We start from the raw sequence: 27,857 nt of genomic DNA on the forward strand, positions 1-27,857 counted from the left end.
GAATTCGACCAATACTCTGCTAATAAATAAAACTCTTGAAAAAAAACTTCTAACTTGCATATGTTTTATATTTTATATTATATAAATCGGAATCGGTTTCAGGAATAACTCCCCATCATCAGCCGAAGGTATCAAGAGCGAAGCTATAAAATAAGTTCGAAAAGTTGAAATTTGATATGATTTGAAACTTAAAATTCAACCTTTCGAACTTATTTGATAGCTTTGCTTTTTATATAATATAAAATATATGTAAGTTAGAAGTTTTTTTTAAGATTTTTTACTTATTAATATTTACTTGCTAAGCACCACGATGTAAATTTTTTTTTACTCTTTTTACAGTTGATTCTATTTTATCTGTCGAAAATAGACTGTAGTTTATGAATAGTAGCAATCAAACTTTAACAATTTAACGATAAGTTTGTTAACTCGTTAACTATTGATCTGTTGCAAATGAGGCTCGGATCTAAAGTTAGACATCTATGTTTATATGGTGATAAGAAGATATAATTGCTAAATGAATTGCTATCTAATCGATTGGAAAACTCTTCAATAAAATTACCTAAGAATTCTAGAAAGTTAAGTGTAGTCCACTTAATTTTGATCCATACGCATTAACAACCATCAATCTTTTTTGTTTTAACAACGTTTAAGGTACGATAATTATTCTTACAGAATTTAATTGCTACAAAACCATTTATAAAGGTAAATAATAATTTATTGATTACTTTCAATTTCCATTAACTTTCGAATTTCCCCAGCGATTTCGTTTATGACTAATAATCAATTACAACCGAGTAATTCTCTTAATCCCCTAAAGGGGTTATTATAAAAGAAAATAAAATTATAAACTAAAAACCGTATTACTACAAAAATTATTTCTATAAAAAAAAAATCTTCTCTTGAAGAATTAAAAATTTTACCTGGCCGCAAAGTGTAAAGGACTCTCATTATTGTTGTTCTTTAAGTTTATACAAGCTCCCAAACGGATCAAATTCTCAATACTTCTAATGTGACCTTCCCTGCTGGCGTAATGAAGTGGTGAACATCCCGAGATGTCCTTTTCGTTCAATAGTTGTAACAAACTTGATTGATCTTTCGCCTTAAATTATTAAAATAATTATTAAAAAAAAATATGAATAATACATTTTTATCTACCTTACTAACTTCATCCCCAAATTCCTCTAATCTCCCCCCATTCATAACAACCAAATGCAAAACATTCCTCCTATTAACATCTTTAACATTAATATCCGCCCCTAAACGAATTAATGCGTGTACAGTTCTCCACCCGGATCTCGAAGCTGCCAACAACAAAGGCGATCTCTTCTCTTTATCTACAACATTAATTTCGGCACCCTCTAAAATTAAGCATTCCACAATTTCGGGGTGATCAAACATTGCCGCGCAATGTAAAGGTGTCATTTTTTGGGCATCCTGCGACGCTAAGCACGTTACTTTTTCTTCCGGCTGCATTTTGAACATTAATTTTATGATTTCTGTGGCCCCTTGGGAACAAGCCAAATGAACGGGAGTCGATAAATCGTGTTGTTGGGTGGATATTTTTGCACCGGATTTTAGGCAAAGCTCGACGGCCTTGATGTCACCTCCGTGAACTGCAGAATGTAACGGTACGTTTCCTTCGGCGTCATAAAATGAGATCATTTCCTCACGGGAACACCCGCGCGCTTCACCCCATTGTAAAAAGACTTCCAACGTTTTTGATGAGGCATTTTTTGCTGCTTCATGAATTGGATAATAACCGTTATTGCAAGGTTTTCGAGGACATGCACCAAATTCCGTTATCTACCACAAATTAATTTTAAAATTTTAAATTAATTTTACTTTTTTGCATTACCAAAATTCTCGCACACTCTTCATGATCGTAAATAGCTGCGATGTGTAAGGCGGTCCTTCCGTGTTCCCCACCTTGTTGAATGTCTATTTTACTCTTGTGTTTACTCATGACTTGGAGTACAGTGACTTTATCCAATTCGGTGGCGAGATGAACGGGCGCTTGCTTTTTCTCGTTTAAAATGTCGGTTTTAACGCCACTAAAATGGAAATGTATTGCGATAATATTGCGGTTTGATTTACGACAAACGATAAATTATAGTTTAGACTAAACAAATTGGAAACGCGGATGGAATTTTTAGAAAATCCTCTTTTACTTACATTTGTAGGAGATAATCGACTGCATCTAAAGAACCGTTTTCTACTGCTACGTGCAATGGTGTATTTCCGGCGTTATCTTGAGGATTAAAATCTAAAAAAGAATTTAATTAACAAATATTTTTATGATTTATTTTAAGTATTATTGTGTCTATAACAGCCAGTGATTTTAATTGTTATGAATATACGTGATGTATTTTTTGTATGCAGTTGGATAAAAAAAATCTTTTTCAGTGCTGAATAAAAAGTTCGGATTAAGGAGAGCACGTTATTAGGATTACGCTTACGAATTCCCATTCTATGAATTGTTGGAGCGAATTTGGATTAACAAGATCTTCTCGTGCACATAATTGATTATTATTGGTTACCGACATGAACGTTTATTAATATTGAATTACATATGGTATACAGATTAAATGTGGTGGTAGAGGAGACGTTCACAATTAAATTAGTAGGAATACAATAACAGAAAGAAAAGAGAAAAGAAAGCAAAGATTAAATTAGTTGTTTATTATTCGTGTATCAACAGATCACTGCGACTGGATAAGTAGAAAAGGGTGAAGATGAGAAAAGGAAAGGGTAAATGCAGGCTAGGATATAGTTAGTAAGAGAACTAGAAAGAGAAGAACAAACTGGGAAATACTACGAAGAAGTTGAAAACAGCAGAAAGATGCTGGACAGAGAAAAAATGCTGTAAAGTCAAGAACGGGTATAGATACAAGAGGAAATGGCAGAAAAGGCACTGATAATGCAAGAAAAAGACTAGACAGAAACTGGAATGAAAAGAACGTGACTGGATAAATAGAAAAAGGCAGAAATAGAGTGGATGGAGACTAAGATTGAGTAGTAACAGGGAATGGGGATTGAACAAAACTGGAACCACAAGAACAATCTAGATAAATAGCAAGAAGATTGAAAAGAGTGGAAAAATACGGAAAGTTAAGCACGGGACTAGATACAGGAGAAGATGACTGGAAATACATTGGTAATTCAAGAATGAGACTGAAATGAAAAAAAATCTACTACCATGTAGGTAATAAGAGAGAATGGAGACTATGGAAAGAGAAGAGTAAGCTGGACCAATAGAAAGAAGCTTCTGAAGATGACCCTATAAGGTCGAAACATGTAAAGCCGATTTATATTAACAATAAAACAAGCACGAAAGTACAAAATTTTAATCATTGATTTTTAAATCAAATTTAAATTCAATAGAAAGGAGGTTGGAAAGAAGAGTAAAAAGATACTGGATAAAAGGGATGGAGACTATATTTTAGAACTGTATCTTAGGCATAAAGATGAAGTAGTTTAACAGTTATGAAAGGAGGCACATTGTCAAGAATTACCATAGTTGGGTTCGGAATGATTTTAAGGATTTTAGGAGATATCAGGGATGATCGTGAAGGATAATAAGGGTGTGAAGAAGTCGTGGAGGATAAATTGGAAATACATTGTCAATGCTGTTCATTTCTCAGGTTCGGACAACTTTAACGATGTCCAACAAGAGATAATTCATGTACCAACTGCGGATGAATGGCTCTTGGCCAAAGTGATCTGCGACGAGGAGAAAATACGGTGGGCTGTGAATACGTTCTCGCCGTTCAAAACTCCAGGACCGGACGGGATTACACCGGCCCTCTTACAATGGGGACTGGATGACCTGCTACCGCACCTGAAGAGTATTTTCCAGGGATGTCTGGCATTTCGCTATGTACCGGGTAGTTGACGTGAAGTCACGGTCAACTTTATACCTAAACCGGGTAAGCAAGATTACTTCCTTCCGAAGTCCTATAGACCAATTAGCCTCTCCTCCTTTCTATTGAAAACGTTGGAGAGGCTTTGCAACCGTTTCATTAGAGACTCTTGTCTGCGCAGCAGGCCACTAGACTCTAATCAACATGCTTACACCCAGGGAAAGTCCACGCTGACGGCTCTTCACTCAATGATCAGTTTCGTCGGTGGTGCGCTGGACCACAAGGACTCCGCCCTCGGGGTTTTTATTGACGTGGAAGGAGCTTTTGATAAAACTACCTTCTCCGGAATTAACGACGCCTTGCTAGAGCATAACGTTCCTCTGGCCCTGTGCGGCTGGATTGAGAGCACTCTAAGACATAGGGTCGTCAAATTAAGAGCTGGCCAGGCCACTCTAGTAAGCTAACGTGGAAATCCCACCTAGACAATAGGGTTAATAAAGCTTGTGTCGCCTTCGGCCAGTGCCGGAGGGCTGTCGGGAGGACTTGGGGTCTGTCTCCCAAGATATGTGGATCTACACCGCCGTTGTTCGACCAATGCTAACTTACGGTGCGGTGGTATGGTGGACTACAACTTCTAAGTCTACCGCCACCACTGCGCTTAATAGAATACAGAGACTCGCGTGTCTGTATGTTACAGGTGCGCTGCGATCAACCCCCACAGCGGCCATGGAAATCATGTTAAATTTACCACCACTCAACCTACATATCCAGGAAGTGGCGTTGGTAACCATGAAACGACTACAATCAGTAGGAACTATGAAGGATGAGGACGCTGGCAACAGTTCAACACTCTGGAAGGAAGCAGTGCTAGACACACCCCTACTCGAGTGTAAGACTGATCACAGACCAGCAAAATATGTTTTCTCAAGGAAGTACCTCACCCACGTCAGTCCCACAGTTGTAGATGTACATAGAACCTTAAAGATCTACACTGATGGTTCAAAAGGACGAAATGGTGCAGGTGCGGGGGTATTCTCTCACGATCCCCTGATTCGCCTCTCAGAACCTTTAGGGTCCAGCACCACCGTCATACAAGCGGAACTAACTGCTATTAAACTTGCTGCTGACTGCATTGTTGAATCCAACAAGCGGGGTAAGTGTTTTACTATTTTTACAGACAGTAAACAATCTCTTTTAGCTTTAAGCAGAGTTATTATAACGTCTGCAGTAGTTATGGATTGTCACAAAGCACTGGAGGAGGCCGCGAAATACAATTCTGTCAGAATCCAGTGGATTACAGGGCATTCCGGCTCCAAGGGTAACAACCACGCGTACAGGCTAGCCAAACGTGCTGCCGGTAGAGCGCCCTGTGCACCCGAGCCGATAATTACCCCCTCCTTAGCCACTTATATCGAGTTAATAAAGCACATTACCCACAAAAAATTTTTAAACGGGTGGGACCGTACCCCGGGCTGTCATCTCGCTAAGGAATTGTTAAAATATCCTTCAGCCGCAACAGCCCAGTTTTTCGTAGGGCTCGGTAAAAGTGCCCTTCGCACTGCCACAGGTCTCCTCACGGGACACTGTAAAGTAAATAAGCACCTTCAAAACATGAAGCTTGCTGACTCTCCTCTCTGTCGAGCCTGTGAACAGGATGACGAGACGGTTAAACACATCTTGTGTGATTGCCCCTCTCTGACCGACCTCAGATTGAGGACCTTCGGGGAGGAATGGCCAACCACAGATGACATCAGGAATGCACCTCTAGGAGCTGTCCTAGCCTTTGGTAAATCCTTAGGCTGGTTGATGTGACCAGAGCGTGTAATGGGAGGATGCACAAGGGGCCCAATGGGGCCTAAGTGTGGCGTGCGGTTTTGCATGCACTCCCCAATCCATACATACACACATACATTGTCAATGCAAGAATGAGACTGAACACAGACTGAAACGAAAAAAAATCTACTACCATGTAGGTAATAAGACAGAATGGAGACTATGGAAAGAGAAGAGTAAACTGGACCAATAGAACGAAGTTTTTGGAGATGACCCTATAAGACCGATACGAGTAAAGCGGATTTATTTTAACAATAAAACCAGTACGAAAGTACAAAATGTTAATTATTGATTTTTAAATCAAATTTAAATTTGATAGAAAGAAGTTTGGAAAGAAGAGTAGAAAGATACTGGATAAAAGGGATGAAGACTATGTTTTAGAACAATATCTTAGGCATAAAGATGAAGTAGTTCAACAGTTATGAAAGAAGTCACATTGTCAAGAATTACCATAGTTGGGTTCGGAATGATTTTAAGGATTTTAGGAGATATCTGGGATGATCGTGAAGAATAACAAGGGTGTGATGAAGTCGTGGAGGATGATATAACATGAAGGAAAAGATGATAAGTAAAGTCGTAAAAATATTAGGGGATTTTAGGGACGACGTAGAAGGATATCGGGCACAATAATTAACCATAGAAAGCTAAACTATCGTAAAAATTACGAGTGTGTTTTTTTTTTGTTTAGTTTTCTCCTATAACCTTGCGACGATTTACTCGCCCGTCTAGTTCCGTGCCTTCTTGGCGCTGCTTCTTCCGTTAATGTTTGGCGCACTTCTTTGCAGTTTGTCATTTTCGCTCCGCTTTCGATCGCTCGTAAATCTTACGATAGTTTATGATAGCTTTAACGCTTGGATTTTTTTACATACCCGTTTTGTTTATAGTGGATTATTATTGATTGAAAAGTGTTAATATTTTGTTCTTGTGTGTAGTTTTAGTGGTAAATGTAAATATAAAAATAAGTTCCAAAAATAAGTCTGAAAGTAAAATTGAAAAATACTACAAAGTGAACGCGATAAATCTGACAACGATTCTGGATCGGATGATGAAGTAAATCATATGGTATATGATGGTGTTATCGCGACCAACATTATGACCCTGATGCAGACTTAGAACTGTCAGACGTTTCAAGTATGGGTGAAGAAGAACCACCAGTTAGGAAGAAGAAGACTGGTAATGTTAATCCTGTTGTTTCTTATCCACACGTAGTGGTTTGTGATAAAATTAGTCTCAGAGGGAGCTAACAGTTGCTAGCACTAGATCGTATGCACTGATATTGCAAAAAAAACAAAATAATGCCAGATATTGTAAAAAATAAATTTGTAACACAAACTTGAAAATTCAAGAAAAGAGTACTAACTATAAGGCACAAACTAAAACTGTTAGTGTGATGAGTGATACCGAATTTGATGCTCTATTAGGGTTATTAATTCTTTGAGCTGCCCAAAAGGACAATCATTTACCATCAATCATAAATCCAATTATATCAAGATTTGTTAGGAATATTTTCGATGACAAAGATATTGTTGGGGAAAGCCAGGGACGATTTTAGAGGATTTCAGAGGCATTTTTGTGAAAAAAGAAGATATGGACCTGACATCTCTCCATATCTTCGTGTTAAGAAATGTCAATGTTAAGAAATATCAGACGTTACGACCAAAGGTAATATAAGGAAACGTCAAAAACAACGTAGAGAGATATCATAGACGTTGTTGAAGAAAGCTAGTGACCATGTTAGATATTAGGGACGATGTTGATAAATTCTTATTTCTATCTAGAAGGATGCCGGTGACAATGTAACAAATTTTGATAAATAATGAGGAAGATGTTGAGGGACCCAGAACAGTATTCAGAGATAATTGTAGTTATGATGAAATATCTTATATTTTGATCTATACACAATTTTCTAAGATATTATATATTAGGGATGATGTTGAGCGATGTCGAGGACGATATTGAAAGCTATGAGGCGCGATATTTAGATTTGTCAAGTAGTACATATATCATTAGATAATGGGCAAAATATTGATGAATGACGTCTGGTTACTTGCGAGTATTAAAACTGATATTGAGTACGATAATTAGAGATATTAAGGATGATATGAAAATGATGGAAAAAATATAGAGAAAAGCCTGGAATATGCTAAGGAATGTTAGGGATAATGTTCAGAAATGTTTGTTTTATGTTGAGGAATGTTATCGCCTTGACAATGTTGAGGAAAGCTAAATGCGATGATGAAGAATGTTAAGAATAATGTGTTAAAAAAGTCAATAAGTAAAATGTATTGATAATGGTTAGGGATAATTTTCGACGTTATCAAGAAAGATATGTTGAGGTATATCAAAGATGATGTTGAGTTGAGTTGGGATGGGATATCAAGGGCAAGATATCACTTGTTCAGAAAAGCCAAGACAATGTTGAGAGATATCAGAAATTATATTGTGATACGTTGTGAACGATTTTGATCCCGGCGATAAAGTTGATGAGTTCCAGAAATGAAGATAGTCAGCGAAGTCATGGAAGATATCTGAGGCGATGCTTAGAGATGTTCAGAAGGATGGTGGGGAAAATGTTGTGGATATGATCATAACACATTGGGGGATACAATAGACGATGTTAATTAACATCGAATACAATAATTAGAAATATTAAGGATGCCATTATCAGATTATGGAAAAATATTTAGATACGTTGAGACATGTTATTCTTATGTTGAAGGAACGATGTTAAGAGATATTAGAGATAATCTTGATAGATAAAGAAAAAACGTTGAAGGAGAACAGACATCAACAATTTTCAAACGATGTTGAGGTAATATGTGAGGGACAATATTTAGCAATATCAAGGACAATGTTAATAGATGAAGGGGAGATGTAAGGAGAGATTCAGAGATTATGTTGGAGGAAGACGTTGCGGTAAGCCAAGATAGTGTTGATATTGAGATATTTTAAAGTTATATGCAATCTTGAGGTAGCTCAGGAATCATTTTCTATGATTTTAGTGTTGATGTTGAGAGATATAAGCGTCAACGTTTAGAAATGTTAAAAAGAGATGACGACTTCCTCATCAGAGTAGCTAAGCCAATGTTGAGAGATATCAGAAATTATATTGTGATACGTTGTGAACGATTTTGATCCCGAGTTGATGAGTTCCAGAAATGAAGATAGTCACCGAAGTCATGGAAGATATCTGAGGCGATGCTTAGAGATGTTCAGAAGGATGGTGGGGAAAATGTTGTGGATATGATCATAACATATTGGGGGATACAATAGACGATGTTAATTAACATCAAATACAATAATTAGAAATATTAAGGATGCCATTATCAGATTATGGAAAAATGTTTAGATACGTTGAGACATTATATTCTTATGTTGAAGGAACGATATTAAGAGATATTAGAGATAATCTTGATAGATAAAGAAAAAATGTTGAAGGAGAACAGACATCAACAATTTTCAACCGATGCGATGTTGAGATAATATGTCAGGGACAATTTTAGCAATATCAAGGACGATGTTAATAGATGGAGGGAAAATGTTGGGAGAGATTCAGAGATTATGTTGGAGGAAGACGTTGCGGTAAGCCAAGATAATGTTGATATTGAGATATTTTGCAGTTATATGCAATCTTGAGGTAGCTCAGAAGTAGTATGAGGGAGTTGTGACGATCTTGGGGATATATGTGGGTTCAATAATTATATAGAGATATTAAAGATGCTATCAAAATGATATTAAGGATGGAAAATATGTTGGGAATGCCCGGAACTGATTTTGGATAATATCAAGGTTGGAAAATATCAGGAATGATTTTGAGAAGATATTGAGAAAAATAGATGATTAAAGATCTTTTACATTATACTGTATAAATTAAATGAACAGACCTATGATAATTTTAACAAATTAACCTTAAAATTATTAGTTAATTTACCTGCTCCTTGTGACAAAATAAATTCTAAAATATTAGTCCTATTCCGTACTGCAGCTTGATGAACGGCCGTTCTTCCTCTACTATCTTTAATGGCCAACCTTTCTTGATCGGCGAAATACAACCGTTTAAACATATCTAAATTTCCACTTTCAGCGGCCTAAAAATTCAAATTATTTATTGAAAAACCCAAATTCGCGCTGCTTCTTAGAGCAAAAACAACAATAAAATTTACATTTTTTTAGGTTTTAAGACATACATTTTTAATGATCATCTTATTTTTACGTTTCCGCTTTTATATTTTTATTTATTAAAGGACATACGCTAGACATGTCCTTTACTTCAGACATTGATTTCCCGGAAAACGGAAAGGTACCTATTCAATTTTAATAACTCGGAATTCGAAAATATTTGTAAAAATGTTTACAAAAAAATGTTGTCATTTAATAAGTTTGATATAGTGTTGAAGTGACAAAGTTTTAATCGAAAATTAGTTACCAACTTTGAATTGAGTTGAAATATTATTTATCTCATTCCTTGTATTCGCCTCAAAAGTTTTGGTTATAATTATAGTGATATACTTACTTCAAAAAGTTCTTCCGCATCCATTTTACGTTTACTATTCGTTTGAAATCCCAAAATTTTACTCCATTGTTTTGCAATTTTCAAGGAGCCGTAAGCGGCCATCCTGCTCTTTGTGTAACCCAGTTTGCACTGTTGTTCTTTACCGTTTTCGATTCTAATTAATTTTTTTTATTTAAAATATATAAAAGATTTTTAAATTATAGTATAAAAGATAAAGGCAAAAAGATTTACGATATAAATAAACATTTTTGTTGGGTAAACATACACGAAGAGGCACTTTGAAATAAAATACCCCACCGATTATCAATTCTCCAATTCCGTTTTGTTGAACTCTACCGTTCAACATCGAAATAGGAAGCTTTTGGATTGTTTTCTTTTTTAGACGAGCTAACAAACGTGGCTCTTTCAATGTCGAGTACTTCTTAACCAATTGCGTTATTTGTTGGTGATGTACTTGAAGCGTATTGGGAACTTATTAAATGATAAATTTATGATTTTATAACTCAAAATTTAATTAATTTCTTGAATCGAAACTTTGTTTATGTTTAACGAAATGTTTCGTAACATCGATACAAAATAATTTTTAATGGCGTATTTTTAAAGAAGTGGGGAATTTAATTTAGTTATGTAATTATATTTTGTGTTATTTTTATAACAAGACAACTAAAAGAATCTTGATAATTCAAAAGAAAACCTGCTCAACTACGAATTCTAAATGAGTTTTCTTTTTTATATCTTTTTATGTCCTGTTCCGGTGAAAATTTTTTTACAGGTCCAACAAAAAATCTTATTTATGCCTTTATCTTTTTTAAATTATTTAAAAATGTTTTTTTAAATAAGTAACGCTTCAAAGTTACTTACGTGAACATGCCAATGGAAAAAAAGTTTTATTAAAGGCTTTAAAAATTAAATTTTACATTGACATAATATTATTTTGATATATTACTAACGATAACATTAAATACTGCGAACTTAACTATTCGAGAAAGAGTTATTATTAAATTCAACGAACCGTTAGCGACGAGATCGTCAGCGAAACTGAAGGGTAGCAATCGGAAACGCACCACCACATCTTCCCCGTGTTTGGGCCGAGTGCCAACCTTTTACCCCCAACCCCTTCCAATTTTCAACTCATACGAGTTTTTGGTATTCGCCAGTTTGCTAGAAGCTCATTTTAGTTTGTTTCTTTAAATTGCAATATGAGTTATAAAAGTTATTGTATATTGAAATATCAATGTTAAAATTAATTATAATTACCTAATTACATTTAATCTGATACTACGATTAAGAAGCAAATCTTTCCTTTGAAGTAAGCAAAAGTATGTTTCTAAAAGCTTTAATGAATTGAGATTAAATCTGCAATTATTGTAAAACATATTTTAATCTTATCAGTAATGAGAGTTGGAAAAATAAATTAATACATAATGTTATAGAATATGCATTGTTGTTAATGTTTCGAGCTAATATGAGTTTTCTTGATACTATAGGAGGAAATGTGTTGTTACAGCTCACTCAATGTTTATCACATCAACAATTCATCAACAACGTTCAACACTTCAACAAGATAAAGATTACGTAAGAACTACCCCAAAGGACATCTGATGGTTTATTAAGTCAAAAGATAAATTGGAAAATAATCCTTCTAGATATTACATTCCATACCCATATTTTAAAACAAATTTAATCAAGTTATAATGTTATATAAATTTTTAATGTTCCCAATTTGTTTACAACGATCTTTTTAATTCAACTCTGCGTACTAAGAGTTGTAAAAGTTAAATGGGGAAGATTAACTTGAAAAAAACGTATCTCAAAAACTAAGCAAGATGTCATCACGACATAAGAAGCGTTTTAATGCGAATTTAATGAAGATTTAATGGGCCTTAAACAATTTCTTATTTTTTATAAACTTCGTTGTTATAGTTGATTAAATCCAACAATGCGTGTTTAATTTTCAGGGAAGTTACATGTGGAATATCACAAGTTCTAAAATAGTTGTATTTCAGGAACTAGTTGAGATGGACGACATTTTAAAGCAAATTTAATCTAGTTTAAATGTTATAAATATACATTTTTAATTTTACCCAATTTGTTTGCAACGATCTTTTTAATTCAACTCTGCGTACTAATATTTGTAAAAATTAAATGGGGAAGATTCACTTGAAAAAATCGTATGACAAAAACTAAATAAGATATCATCATGAAATAAGAAGCGTTTTAATGCGAATTTAATGAAGATTTAATGTGCTATAAATAATTTCATATTTTCTATAAACCTCGTTGTTATGACTTTTTAAATCCAACAGTACCTGTTTAATGTTGAGGGAGGTTATACGTGGAATAACACAAGTTTTAAAAAAGTCGTATCTCAGGATCGAGTTGAGATATCATATTGAAATGGACAACATTTTAAAGCAAATTTAATCTAGTTTTAATGTTATAAATATTTAATTTATCCCAATTTGTTTGCAACGATCTTTTTAATTCAACTCTGCGTACTAAGAGTTGTAAAAGTTAAATTAACTTGAAAAGATCGTATCTCAAAAACTAAGTAAGATATCATCATGAAATAAGAAGCGTTTTAAAGCGAATTTAATGAAGATTCGATGTACGAAAAATATTTCTTATTTTCTATACACCTCGTTGTTATGCTTTTTAAATCCTACACTGCGTGTTTAATTTTCAGGTAAGTTATATGTGGAATAAAATAAGTTTTAAAAAAGTCGTATTTTAGGAACTAGTTGAGATATCATATTGAAATGGACAACATTTTAAAGCAAATTTAATCTACTTTTAATGTTATAAATATAAATTTTTAATTTCCCCCAATTTGTTTGCAACGATCTTTTCAATTCAACTCTGCGTACTAATATTTGTAAAAGTTAAATGGGGAAGATTAACTTGAAAAAATCGTATCTCAAAAATTAAGTGAGATATCATCATGAAATAAGAAGCGTTTTAAAGCGAATTTAATGAAGATTCGATGTACGAAAAATATTTCTTATTTTCTATACACCTCGTTGTTATGCTTTTTAAATCCTACACTGTGTGTTTAATTTTAAGGGAAGTTATATGTGGAAAAAAACCTTTTTTTAAAAAAGTCGTATTTCAGGAACTAGTTGAGATATCATATTGAAATGGACAACATTTTAAAGTAAATTTAATCTACTTTTAATGTTATAAATATAAATTTTTAATTTCCCCCAATTTGTTTGCAACGATCTTTTCAATTCAACTCTGCGTACTAATAGTTGTAAAAGTTAAATGGGGAAGATTAACTTGAAAAAATCGTATCTTAAAAACTAAGTGAGATATCATCATGAAATAAGAAGCGTTTTAAAGCGAATTTAATGAAGATTCGATGTACGAAAAATAATTTCTTATTTTCTATACACCTCGTTGTTATGCTTTTTAAATCCTACACTGTGTATTTAATTTTAATGGAAGTTATATGTGGAAAAAGACCTTTTTTTAAAAAGTCGTATTTCAGGAACTAGTTGAGATATCATATTGAAATGGGCAACATTTTAAAGCAAATTTAATCTACTTTTAATGTTATAAATATAAATTTTTAATTTCCCCCAATTTGTTTGCAACGATCTTTTCAATTCAACTCTGCGTACTAATAGTTGTAAAAGTTAAATGGGGAAGATTAACTTGAAAAAATCGTATCTTAAAAACTAAATGAGATATCATCATGAAATAAGAAGCATTTTAAAGCGAATTTAATGAAGATTCGATGTACGAAAAATAATTTCTTATTTTCTATACACCTCGTTGTTATGCTTTTTAAATCCTACACTGTGTATTTAACTTTAAGGGAAGTTATATGTGGAAAAAGACCTTTTTTTAAAAAGTCGTATTTCAGGAACTAGTTGAGATATCATATTGAAATGGGCAACATTTTAAAGCAAATTTAATCTAGTTTTAATGTTATAAATATAAAATTTTAATTTCTCCCAATTTGCTTGCAACGATCTTTTTAATTCAACTCTGCGTACTAATAGCTGTAAAAATTAAATGGGGAAGATTAACTTGAAAAAATCGTATCTCAAAAACTAAGCAAGATATCATCATGAAATAAGAAGCGTTTTAAAGCGAATTTAATGAAGATTCGATGTACGAAAAATAATTTCTTATTTTCTATACACCTCGTTGTTATGCTTTTTAAATCCTACACTGCGTGTTTAATTTTAAGGGAAGTTATTTGTGGAAAAAAACCTTTTTTTAAAAAAGTCGTATTTCAGGAACTAGTTGAGATATCATATTGAAATGGACAACATTTTAAAGCAAATTTAATCTATTTTTAATGTTATAAATATAAATTTTTAATTTCCCCCAATTTGTTTGCAACGATCTTTTCAATTCAACCCTGCGTACTAATAGTTGTAAAAGTTAAATGGGGAAGATTAACTTGAAAAAATCGTATCTCAAAAACTAAGCAAGATATCATCATGAAATAAGAAGCGTTTTAAAGCGAATTTAATGATGATTCGATGTACGAAAAATAATTTCTTATTTTCTATACACCTCGTTGTTATGCTTTTTAAATACTACACTGTGTGTTTAATTTTAAGGGAAGTTATATGTGGAAAAAAACCTTTTTTTAAAAAAGTCGTATTTCAGGAACTAGTTGAGATATCATATTGAAATGGACAACATTTTAAAGCAAATTTAATCTAGTTTTAATATTATAAATATAAATTTTTAACCTTCCCTTATTTGTTTGCAACGATCTTTTCAATTCAACTCTGCGTACTAATAGTTGTAAAAGTTAAATGGGGAAGATTAACTTGAAAAAATCGTATCTCAAAAACTAAGCAAGATATCATCATGAAATAAGAAGCGTTTTAAAGCGAATTTAATGAAGATTCGATGTACGAAAAATAATTTCTTATTTTCTATACACCTCGTTGTTATGCTTTTTAAATCCTACACTGTGTGTTTAATTTTCAGGGAAGTTATATGTGGAATAAAACAAGTTTTAAAAAAGTCGTATTTCAGGAACTAGTTGAGATATCATATTGAAATGGACAACATTTTAAAGCAAATTTAATCTACTTTTAATGTTATAAATATAAATTTTTAATTTCCCCCAATTTGTTTGCAACGATCTTTTCAATTCAACCCTGCGTACTAATAGTTGTAAAAGTTAAATGGGGAAGATTAACTTGAAAAAATCGTATCTTAAAAACTAAGTGAGATATCATCATGAAATAAGGAGCCTTTTAAAGTAAATTTAATGAAGATTCAATGTACGAAAAATAATTTCGAATGCGTGTTTAATTTTGAGGAAAGTGTAGCGTTACCGTCACAGAACCCATCTGTTTTTAAATTCAAATATTTGTTAAATCATTATACCATGGCGTTGTCATGAAAATTTATTATTGTTTACATTTAGAATAAATAATCAGTTCATTTTCATCATTTCATCACGAAACACGCATTTTTATTCTTTGTTCTTAAATAAGGTTATACTGGTGAAATTGTTTAAATTACAACCAGTAAACCTCAATTAATGACAAAAAATGAAAATGCGTGTTTCGTCATGAAATGATAAAAATGAACTGATGTTTTATTCTAAATGTAAACAATAATAAATTTTCAGTAGTTTTCCCCAGGAAGCTGTATGTGGAATAACACAAGTTTTAAAAAAGTTGTATCTTAGGAATTAGCTGAGATATCATATTGAAATGTCCAACATTTTAAAGCAAATTTAATCTAGTTTTAATGTTATAAATATAAATTCTTAATTTCCCCCAATTTGGTTGCAACCATCTTTTTAATTCAACTCTGCGTACTAATAGTTGTAAAAGTTAAATGGGTAAGATTAACTTAAAAAAATCGTATCTCAAAAACTAAGTAAGATATCATCATGAAATAAGAAGCGTTTTAAAGCGAATTTAATGAAGATTTAATGTGCGATAAATAATTTCTTATTTTCCATAAACCTCGTTGTTATGATTTTTTAAATCCAACACTGCGTGTTTAATTTTCAGGGACGTTATGTGTGGAATAACACATGTTTTAAAAGAGTCGTATCTCAGGAACGAGTTGAGATATCATATAGAAATGTCCAACATTTTAAAGCAAATTTAATCTAGTTTTAATAGTATAAATATAAATTTTTAATCTTCCCTTATTTGTTTGCAACGATCTTTTAAATTCAACGCTGCGTACTAATATCTGTAAAAATTAAATGGGGAAGATTAACTTGAAAAAATCGTATCTTAAAAACTAAGTAAGATATCATCATGAAATAAGAAGCGTTTTAAAGCGAATTTAATGAAGATGTAATGTGCGATAAATAATTTCTTATTTTCCATATACCTCGTTGTTATGATTGATTAAATCCAACACTGTGTGTTTAATTTTCAGTGAAATTATATGTGGAATAAAACAAGTTTTAAAAAAGTCGTATCTTAGTAACTAGTTGAGATATCATATTGTAATAGACATCATTTTAAAGCAAATTTAATCTAGTTTTAATATTATAAATATAAATTTTTAATCTTCCCTTATTTGTTTGCAACGATCTTTTAAATTCAACTCTGCGTACTAATAGCTGTAAAAATTAAATGGGGAAGATTAACTTGAAAAAATCGTATCTCAAAAACTAAGTAAGATATCATCATGAAATAAGAAGCGTTTTAAAGCGAATTTAATGAAGATTTAATGTGCGATAAATAATTTCTTATTTTCCATAAACCTCGTTGTTATGATTTTTTAAGTCCAACACTGCGTGTTTAATTTTCAGAGAAGTTATATGTTGAATAACACAAGTTTTAAAAAAGTCGTATCTCAGGAATGAGTCGAGATATCATATTGAAATGTCCAACATTTTAAAGCAAATTTAATCTAGTTTTAATATTATAAATATAAATTTTTAATCTTCCCTTATTTTTTTGCAACCATCTTTTAAATTTAACTCTGTGTACCAATAGCTGTAAAAATTAAATGGGGAAGATTAACTTGAAAAAATCGTATCTCAAAAACTAAGTAAGATATCATCATGAAATAAGAAGCGTTTTAAAGCGAATTTAATGAAGATTTAATATGCGATAAATAATTTCTTATTTTCCATAAACCTCGTTGTTATGATTTTTTAAATCCAACACTGCGTGTTTAATTTTCAGGGAAGTTATGTGTGGAATAACACATGTTTTAAAAGAGTCGTATCTCAGGAACGAGTTGAGATATCATATTGAAATGTCCAACATTTTAAAGCAAATTTAATCTAGTTTTAATGTTATAAATATAAATTTTTAATTTCCGCCAATTTGGTTGCAACGATCTTTTTAATTCAACTCTGCGTACTAATAGTTGTAAAAGTTAAATGGGGAAGATTAACTTGAAAAAATCGTATCTCAAAAATTAAGTGAGATATCATTATGAAATAAGAAGCGTTTTAAAGCAAATTTAATGAAGATTTAATATGCCATAAATAATTTCTTATTTTCTATAAACCTCGTTTTTATGATTTTTTTATGATGTGGAATAACACAACTTTACAAAAAAATCGTATCTCAGAAACTAGTTAAGATATCATATTGAAATGAACTATACTTAAAGCAAATTTAATCTAGTTTTTATATTACATACAATTTATTTTCAATGATCTTTTTAATACAACTCTGCGTACTACATCTGAATAAATGTATAATTTTCGATATAAAGTCCTCTTTATGTTACTAAAACTTATAATTGCATGTGAATTGAATATAAATTCATGGACATGGCATTTAATAGTTAGGATCGATTCGAAATTGAGATTAACGATACGAATTTAAACTCAATATTCATTTATCAATGAAATGACGTATTTCAAAAAATTATTATAAACGATGTCGATGGTCTTGGATTCCAGAACGATCTTTTCTTATACGTTCATTATTTTCCTTTTGATGGAATGAAACTTTATAATTGACTATGAAAACTTGTTAAAACTCGCGAAGTTAATATTATTAGATCGTATCATTTATAATAGGGGTAAATAAACATCTAATGAGTATAAAGTTTTAATTTGTATAATTATGATATGAAATTTCATAAAATTTATTTTGATTTGAGAGAAATGAAAATTTAACTAATTTGTAAATTGGATATGGTGTATAATTAATATTATATTTCAGCAGGTAAATAATAAATAATAAACTTGATTATACTGAGATGATGAATTTCTTAATATAACTTAGAAATGAAATTAGAAAATTACTCTTAAATAATATAAGGTATTGAAATTTGGTGAAGAATTTATTTATATTTTAAGAAAGCAAACACTTTAAAATGGTATTTTTTAAAGATAAAACTTACCATAAAACGATAACGTTTAAAAGGGAACATATGAAACAAAACATAAAAAAGTTAATTGTTCTTGTCCCGTTTTCTTTTTTTCGTTTAACGAATAACTGGGGCTACGAACAAAGTATTAGTAATTAATAATTTATTACTTTCACTTATCAAAAGAAGCAAAAACTAATTTTCCTGGGGGGGTGTTCGAAAATATCTAACAATAAGACATTATTACAAAACTCATTAAACTGTCTTTTATGTTCTCTCTCTATGTAAAATACTTTCTCATAAAAATTTAACAATTTCATTAATAACTAAACTTGGCCTTATAATACACAAAGGATGAAGTTTGCCAATTTAACCCAATCTTAACCAGCCCCACTATTTGCTCAATCAAGGCACATTTATTTAAAAAAAATCAAATTGTTGAAGTTCAAAGAACTCTTTTTTTTATTGTATTGTATTCGTAAATGATGAAGAACCATTATTTTTCAAATATGTCAGATGCTTCCTGAAGATGTCTCTATTTTTAAACGCAGCAGACTGGAATGCCTTGTAAAAATTCGTTTTGGTTTGCCCCACATGTTTCAGTGCCAAAATCTACACCACCTTCATTAGATTAACATTCTGTGACGTTAGCAGGGTGATGTAACAAATAAATAATATTCTTAGCTTGAATTTGGCAAAACAATGCAAACAGTGGTAAAATTACCATTACAAAGAAAAAAAATGTAGTTTTAGCTTCCTTAAATTTATCTCTGCAATATTTATCAATAGTAGTTTTTCAAGTTTTTCATCGCAGAGACTTTGAATGTAAACAAACATGGCAAGAATGGACCACGGAAATACACAAACGAAATATATAATTGGACCGCGTTATGCATCACTTGACTAAGCGACAAATGAACAATGTTGAGAAAAACGCGATTTTCGTTTTATCTCTCTGAAAATATAAGATTTCTCAGATTAGACAGGCTAAAACTATTGAAAATTGTTTGGTGCCTGTCCATTTTTATCACAGAACACTGACTATTACAAGCACAGAAGCCGCTTGGTCGCTCTCGTTACATTTTACGATTACTAAAACTAGAGACAAAATGATGCCAATTCGTGTAAAAATTTTTGAAGAAAATAATCTTGAGGTTGATTTTGTATAACTCAGAAGGAGCAACGGTCGTTACTGTTAGGAACTAAAGTAAGTAGTCTCGGGAATACACGACCAAACGACAAAGGTTAGATAATTGAAAGTCTTCCTTTTATCTCTACCAAGGTTTCGAAAATTTTATTTTTCCTTCCTCAGGGTAACTACAAGTTTGAACAACAACAATGTTGTTTTTATTTTACATTGGTTTTTATTTTATATAGAATTTAAGTCTAACCACTTTCGACCCTTGGCTAGCTCTGTAGAGTCTCTCTACAAATAGATTAACATCTCTCATCTTATCCATTTTACAAACAAGTTTCTTAATATTTCTTTTTGTTTTGTTAAAAAAGTTCACATATCAAAGTCGAAATCAGATTATTAGTTACTAATTTACAAAATTAAAGTTTAAAAAGTTGCAAAATGAAATTAAGGATAAAATGTTACAAGTTTACAGGTTAAAATTTAATTTAATTTTTTAACAAAAGAAATATTAAGAAACTTGGGAAAAATTCAAGAATTATCATGTGGCTTAAAAATCGACGATTTTTTTTAATAAATGTGATATGACTCAAAAAACACGTTAAAAATAGATTTAACTTCAGTTATAAAACTTCTATTATATGATAACTAAGTCCAGGTTTAAAATGTCAACCTCAATTTTAACATTTTTGTAATGTTCATTAAAAATCCTTTAAAATGAGTACAAACACGACATATTTATCTTCAATATTAATGAAGTTATGGTCGACTTCCGGTTAAGAATGTCAACGTCAATTTTGACATATTTGTAATCGTCGTGAAAAATCCTTTAAAATGAGTCCAAACATGATACGTTTAATTCCAATATTACTTGAGATATAAGCAGCTTGCGGTTTGAAATGTCAATGTCATTTTGACATATTCTTAATTTTTATAAAATGTCTTAATATTTGTCACAAAAACAAAAATATAATAAAAAAAAAAATTAAAAATTAAGGTTGGTATTAATATTTAAAAATTAAATTGCTAACTTCGGGTTTAATGTTTTTTATTCTAACTTTTTTGTTTTTTGAGATAAGTGTGTCATGTTTGGAGTCATTTTAAAGGTTTTTTAATGCAGATGACAAATATGTCAAAATTGACGTTGACGTTTCAAACCGGAAGTGATTATATTTCCATTAATATCAAAATTAAATATGTCGAGTTTGGACTCATTTTAAAGGATTTTTTGTGAAGATGACAAATATGTCAAAATTAAAAGTTGAAAGTTCGACCTTTTTGGTTTTTTTAAATAAATGCGTCAAGTTTGGGCTCACTTTAAAGGTTATTTTATGAAAATTACGAATATAATAATAAAATTAAAGTTGATATTGACAACTACAAGTTTTCTTCACGACTAAACCCGAATGTTTCTGGTTCTCGTTCTAGTTTTAGTTCAATAAAAATATACAACAAAGTAATATTATGCTAACTAGCTGGTAGGTAGTACTGCCACTATAACCTATAACTAACACTAGATCGAGAACTAGAAACATTCGGATTTAATCCCAGGTCATTAGGTCTTGTGTTAGTTCTAGTGATAGTGCTAGTATAAAACTAGAACTAATACTAGACCTAGAACTAGAAAGTTTATAGTAGTACTTTTTTCTGTTTGATACTTTCTAGTTCAAGGTCTAGTGTTAAGCTAAGTTTCCACATGCACATATTACTGGCGCCAGTTGGTTGGTGCATGTGGAAATAGCAAAAAACCACTGGCGCCAATAAATTAGTGCCAATAATCATAGCGCCAATAAAGGTGACGCTACTTCTACTTTTTGGCGCTAGTAACAGTATTTATAAAGAAAACGTGCAACTATTAACGTGTTCGTCCAACTAAAATGAACAAATCCGGTAATAAATCGCCCAAAAAATGGACATCAGAACAAACAGTACTATTTCTAGAAACGTATGAACAATATCCTTGATTGTTGAATCAGAAAATTCCATAATATAAGGACCGACTAGCACGAAATGAAGCTGTCAGAAGGATAATAATAATAATAATAATAATATTATTATTATTATCCTTCTAAAGTTGCTTGCAGTTTTACGTGAGCTGTTTCAACAAAAACATGAAACTCTTTTCAGTCATTCTTAAATGATTAAAAAATGCTTCCTGATCTTGATGGTATAATTCTCTAATTAAAGTACTAGACGCACCTAGGTTGTTTCTATGTGCAATCCACGATCTAACTCTCGCTTTTTCTTTGATAATAACGTATGCAGTTCCAAGGTGCCAAGTGATGTACGTGAAGTACATCACTTGACGCCATTTTTATTACTGTGCCAGTACACAATTATAACATTTATGTGGAAACAACTTCTGGCACCAGCAAATTGGCGCCACTAAACTGGCTTCGTACTGGCGCCAGTTATCCGTGCATGTGAAAACTTAGTTCTAGCTAAAGCTTCTAACTAAAGCTTAGTTCTAGTTTTAGTGCAATAAAAATATGCAACTATATATGCAACCGCTGTCGTTTGTAAAATAGATAATATGAGAGATGTTAATCTATTTATAGAGTCTCTGAAGATGGCCAAGGGCCGAAACTAGTTAGACTTAAATTCTATATAAAATAAAAGACATAAATTTTTAATTTTATACTAACATCTAGAAAACGACACTGGCCCAAAATTTTAGGTTCATCTATTTTTTCTATTGTAGAATTTCTTGGTGTATTTAAATCGGTTCTTAGACTTATGATGCAAATCGGACTTGAAATCGTATAACATGATTGGCGCTTAGCTTTATCCTTTAAAACAAATGGTATTTTAGGTCTTTCGGTATTCTGCATTTTTTCTAAGGTAAGTTACACCTTTACCTATCAGACAGCATGAAAATCTCTAAAAACCATAAAATGTTGCTTAGTCAACTGATGTATAACGCGGTCCAATTATTAAATATAATTAATTGCTAAGAAATTTCAAGTGGAAATGCTAAAGCATTAAGATCCATATAAAAGCCTGAAAGGGCGTGGAAAGACCTGTTTTGTTGTTGTTTTGTTTACACAATTCCAGACAGATTGGGAATGGTCGGGTTTGTTTATCAAGGTTAATGACTCCGCAGTCCAGACAGAAATGATGTGTAAGGTTGTGCACATAACACAATCTTAGGTAGATTATGAAAGGTCAGTTTTGTTTTCCACGGTTAATGACCACAGGCAGGAATATTGAGTAAACTTAGTCTTCTTTATCTTAGTTTTAATAAATCCTAGGTATAAATGTTGGGTATGGATATTGTGCAATTCGAGGTAGATTGAAAAAGACTAGTTTTGTTTGTCAAGGTTAATGGCTCCCAGCTAAAAAATGTTTGAGTAAGGTTATGAACGTTGCATAATCTCTGGTAGATTGGAAAAAGTAAGTTTTGTTTACCAAATTTAATGACAACTCATATAGAAATTGTAATTGTTGTTTTGTCTTCTTAACGTCGTGTAGTAATGGATATGAGGTCAAATTATTTTCTTTGTACTTTATCGATGTTATTTATTTTTTTTTACATGTTTCGAGGAATCTGAGCCCTCATCATCAGGAAGAAATCGTCTATTTTTATGAATAAATTTCCACCATGTTTCGTTTTTCTATTTGTTGTTATTAAAAAAAACAAAATGGACGATTTCTTCTTGATGATGAGGGCTCAGATTCCTCGAAACATGTAGAAAAAACAAAAATAAATAACATCGATAAAGTACAGGGTGTCCCAATTTCGATGTCCGCATAGGCTATCTTCGAAACTAAAAGAGATAGAAAAAAAGTAGCTTACATGTCATGATCTCGTTTTTCGGGAAAATGTTAATGCCGAAAACTCCGAACAGCTATCACCATAGCAACATTAACTTTTAAATACATACATTAGTTTTACATAGAACAAAATAATTTTTTGTTAATTATTCAATAACTATAAGAAATATGTCCCACAAACTATATATATTTGTTATCAGAAGAAAATAACAAATTATTTTAGGTCATAGCCAACTATGGTTCCCATTTAAAAAAATAAAGTTACATCAAAAATCTCGAAAATAAAAGATGGGAAAAAAATTCTACCTACGCCACTGAATTCTTCGTAAAAAGTTGCCCATATAATGTTTTATTTATAATACTCCATCTTTGATAATAAGTGAGATATTCGCGATTGTCGTTTTCGCATAATTTTTAGTTTTTGCCGATAGGGCGAAAACAAAAGACGATAGCTGTTCGGAGTTTTCAGCATTAGCATTTTCTCGAAAAACGAGATCATGACATGTAAGCTACTTTTTTTCTATCTCTTTTAGTTTCGGAGATAGCCTATGCGGACATCGAAATTGGGACACCCTGTACAAACAAAATAATTTGACCTCATATTCATATAGAAATGTTGAGTAAGGTTATGAGGACGGCACAATCTCAGGTAGATTGGGAAAGGTCAGTTTTGTTTGTCAAGCTTAATGACCCCCAGGCAAAAAAGTTTAGCAAGGTTATTGACATTGCACAATTCCAGGGTTAATACCCCCTGACATAAATGTTGAGTAGGTTAGTTTACCAAGGTTGGGTTGTGTTCACTTACAGAACTCATTGTGTTATTAATCACATGTGTTGGGTGCCTTTTGGCACCCATTGAATTAGTGTATACGTAAAACTTTCCTGTTGGTATTACAAAGTTATATACCTAGAGCTGATCTTCAGTTGATTTAGCAAGTTCTATCTGATCCTTTATATCAAAAAACATTTTAGCCTTAATTTGGTGATTAATTTTCTTAGAACTTGGCCGCTTACTTTAACCATTTCATTTTCTACATGAAATGAAGACCACCTGCTTTTACCATAATCTTAAACAAGTCCTCAAGTTTGCATTATTGAGGTTCCTTCCCACGCAGAGCAAGATCATGAGTTCCACAAATATTATTGCCAAAATAACAGCAAGAAGTTTCATTTTATTCTCCTTCATTAAGCTCGTAGTGAAAATGTCAATCTGTTTAAAAATGTTTGCCATAATACTCGATTATTTGCAACATGTTCGCTTGGTTTAGTACACAAGTTTTGTAGAAAGAAATTTGCTAACCAACCCAACTTGATTCTTTCCAGCCATTGCTACACATTCATCAAACTCAAAACCACATCTGATCAAAAATTTGATGCTGCGACACTTATCAAGCTTTTCTAACTTCTTTAACTTCAGTTTTGTTTACATTAAAGCCCAAATTAAATTTATTATTTATTGTAATTAATTGTGATGGAAAAAATTAGCATCTCGTATAGCACCAGGAAATAGAGATCTGCTCTTCCAACCTCTTGAATAGCATTACAAGATTTGAAAATAGACAAAATTCATCATTTTATCAAATTATTAATGAATTGTAAATTTTATTGTTGTAAATGAATTAATTTTATATTTCAGTTTTCTACATACCCTTAAAATTCGAAAAGGACTCTCCGTCATCAAACAAACCCCGGCGCCTCCACCACCAACTTCCCCATCCGGTTTGTTGGCCGGCTGCGATTTTCGCCTCAGACCTTCAGATGGCAGCATATTTTGCAATTCCCACACGTGTCCCGGTAAAGAGGTTAACCTGTTACATATTTTTAGACGCCTTAACGATTTTCGAAGTCTCTCCTAAAAGAAAAAAATTATTAACAAAATCAATAAGTAATTAAATATAGATTAAATTAATTACATTTTAATTTTGAAATATATGAACAATTTTATTATCGTTGATCAAAGTAATATTATCGTTATTATTGCGATCTATCAATCGGCTCTTATCTCTTGATGTTTTCTCTAAACCGGTGTTTAACTACGAATAAATTGAGCCCGAACCATATGGTATTATCGAGATAATTTCATGATTCGTGGGCGAGTCTGGATTGTTCCTTGTCCCCGTATTTATTATTTATTTATTTATTTCACAACTTACCAAAGCGGTTGGTCCATTCAAATCATTTTCACTTTGAGGTATATTAATTTTCTCGACGTTATCCAACTTTTTTTCCGGCTCTTCAACATTCGGAATGATGTTAACGATCGGAATTGGAATTTGTGAGTCTCCGTCGACAGCATTCGATCTCCTCAACATTTCAAGATAATGACCAACGATTGACATTACTTTTTATCATCCGCGTGAATTATTTTCATTTTATCCTAAAAAAAAAAAGTTACGTTAACACTTGGTAATCTTTTCTTTGAAGAATTAATGTTTAGGGTGTGAATTTGGGGAAAGCGCTGAAACTGAAACTGTAATACGATGATGATAATAAACACGAAATGGTCTTCGTCGTAGTAAAGTAATAAATTTAATTGATACCATCTCCTATAATACGGTTTGGCTAGAAAACAAGGGTTTGTCAACTGGGTTATTATTCGCACATTTCAGTATTATCGCAATGTCTACGGGGACTAAACACGTATTAAAGCACTCAATTTAATTGGAATTATTAAACAACGCATCTTTTTAATACAGTTTTTAAAGTGAGAATATCCTTTATTAAAGCAATTTGAGGCTAAATAAAATTGCATTGATGTAAAGATAGTCTCTGATTAATATTCCTAGTTTATGTGGTTAGGAATTATTACATTTGCTTATATTCTTTTCTTTATTTTCCTAATTAAATAAATAAGTGACGATCTTATCTTCATTTTGAATATTTTCGTATTTTTTTCTTTAATCATTTTCAAATTAACCAATCACTTTGCAAAATGTAACCTTATCTTGACATGAATTATTCTAGAAAGAACGATTCATTTGATTCAACCAAAAAATTCGTGTTATATTAAATTAAAACATTATTTTGATATTCTCCTCCAACTTCATCTTAAACTGGTTCATTCCAAATGGTAAAAATAGAACCTCATCGTCAACCAAAAAATGTAGTCACTCATGTAGATTTGTTAAGATTCTCATTTTAATTAGTCACGTTTTAACACGATCAGCTTCCTTATTTAACGATATCATGAGTACTTTTGATTCATTTATGAACATATCAATATCTGCCTATATCTGGTCAGCCTAAGCAAAGCACATAGTGGATATGGTTTCATAAAGAGCAAATTCAAAGAAAGATAGGCCAAGCAGACCTTCTTGTGTGGTGGTTACATTGCATCAAAAACTGCCAATTCAAGTACTAGTTGTATTTGTAAAACACTGAAACCTGATGAATTTACTTGGAGCAGGTTGTATTCAATAAGAGATCATAGAGAGTATACAGTCCAGTGTTTTCAGTCGATTTAATTCTTGTTATATTTTTTGTCAACAGTATTTTCTTTTCACCGCATTGATATCTTCAATATAGATAAAGCAAAGATGTTCATCTATTTGTGGTATACTCTTGTCGTTGAATGTATTCCTTATCTTTGTGCGATGCAGGTACATCTCAACGATTCCTGCCACCTCGTCGCTTCTTGTAACAATTCTAGCAATAAAATTTTATATCATGTTTTCCACGTAGTAAACAAGAAGCTAGAGTATGCCAATATTTCGATTGATTCTTTAGCTTCCAGTTGAGAATAACAATTTTTCAAACAGTTGACTCTTATAGAGTCTTGGAATGTTGCTTATCAAGAAATGCAACCTTGTTTCAGTTATTGTATTTCTTCTATTAACTCAAGAAAACTATTATCTACCCCAGATTAGGTTAGACTTGTTCTACATTCCGAGTTACATTCTAACCTCTATGTTAGACATCAGGTATACAGGAATACGTTAGTATCTGCATCTTCTACATCTTTAAAATATATTTTACTTCACCATTATATCTCAAAAAAATTCTGATGTTCAAATTTGAAGCAATGAAATGTGCAGAGCTGGGATTAAAAATTCACAACATCCATGTTTATGGAAAATAAGAAATTATTTGTACCATGTTAAATATCCATTAAATTTGCTTTAAACTGTTTTTTATTTCAACATTATATCTCAATTCGTTGTTGAGATATGATTTTTTATATTCTCGTTTAAATCTGTAATAATCAAATGTGTAGAGCTATGTTTAAAAAACCAAAACATCGATCCATCTCCATTAAATTTGCTTTAAAATGTTCGTTATTTCATCATCATATCTCAATTCGTTCTTGAGATACGATTTCTTAAAGTTCTGTTTGTGAAATTTGTACCAATAAAATGTGCAGAGTTGGGTTAAAAAAATCATAACAACGATTTTTATGGAAAATAAGAAATTATTTATGGCACCCTAAATCTCCATTAAATTTGCTTTAAAATGTTCGTTATTT

General features: G+C 31.7%; 1 protein-coding gene across 2 annotated transcripts in view; it reads right to left on the reverse strand.

Moving 5' to 3' along the window:
* LOC111426754 (Transient receptor potential cation channel A1) overlaps positions 1-27,857 on the reverse strand; it is a 45,934-nt gene that overhangs the window by 15,484 nt on the left and 2,593 nt on the right. For both annotated transcript variants that reach the window (XM_071194613.1, XM_071194616.1), the window contains exons 2-8: positions 25,549-25,772; positions 25,044-25,247; positions 9,625-9,781; positions 2,173-2,263; positions 1,856-2,051; positions 1,156-1,803; positions 921-1,099 (exon numbers count right to left, since the gene is read on the reverse strand). In XM_071194613.1, the coding sequence (XP_071050714.1) occupies positions 921-1,099; positions 1,156-1,803; positions 1,856-2,051; positions 2,173-2,263; positions 9,625-9,781; positions 25,044-25,247; positions 25,549-25,734 (1,661 nt within the window). In that variant the 5' untranslated portion in view covers positions 25,735-25,772. The remainder of the gene's footprint in view (positions 1-920; positions 1,100-1,155; positions 1,804-1,855; positions 2,052-2,172; positions 2,264-9,624; positions 9,782-25,043; positions 25,248-25,548; positions 25,773-27,857) is intronic.

Source organism: Onthophagus taurus, chromosome 1, assembly GCF_036711975.1.
Source record: "Onthophagus taurus isolate NC chromosome 1, IU_Otau_3.0, whole genome shotgun sequence".
Lineage (NCBI taxonomy): Eukaryota > Metazoa > Arthropoda > Insecta > Coleoptera > Scarabaeidae > Onthophagus > Onthophagus taurus.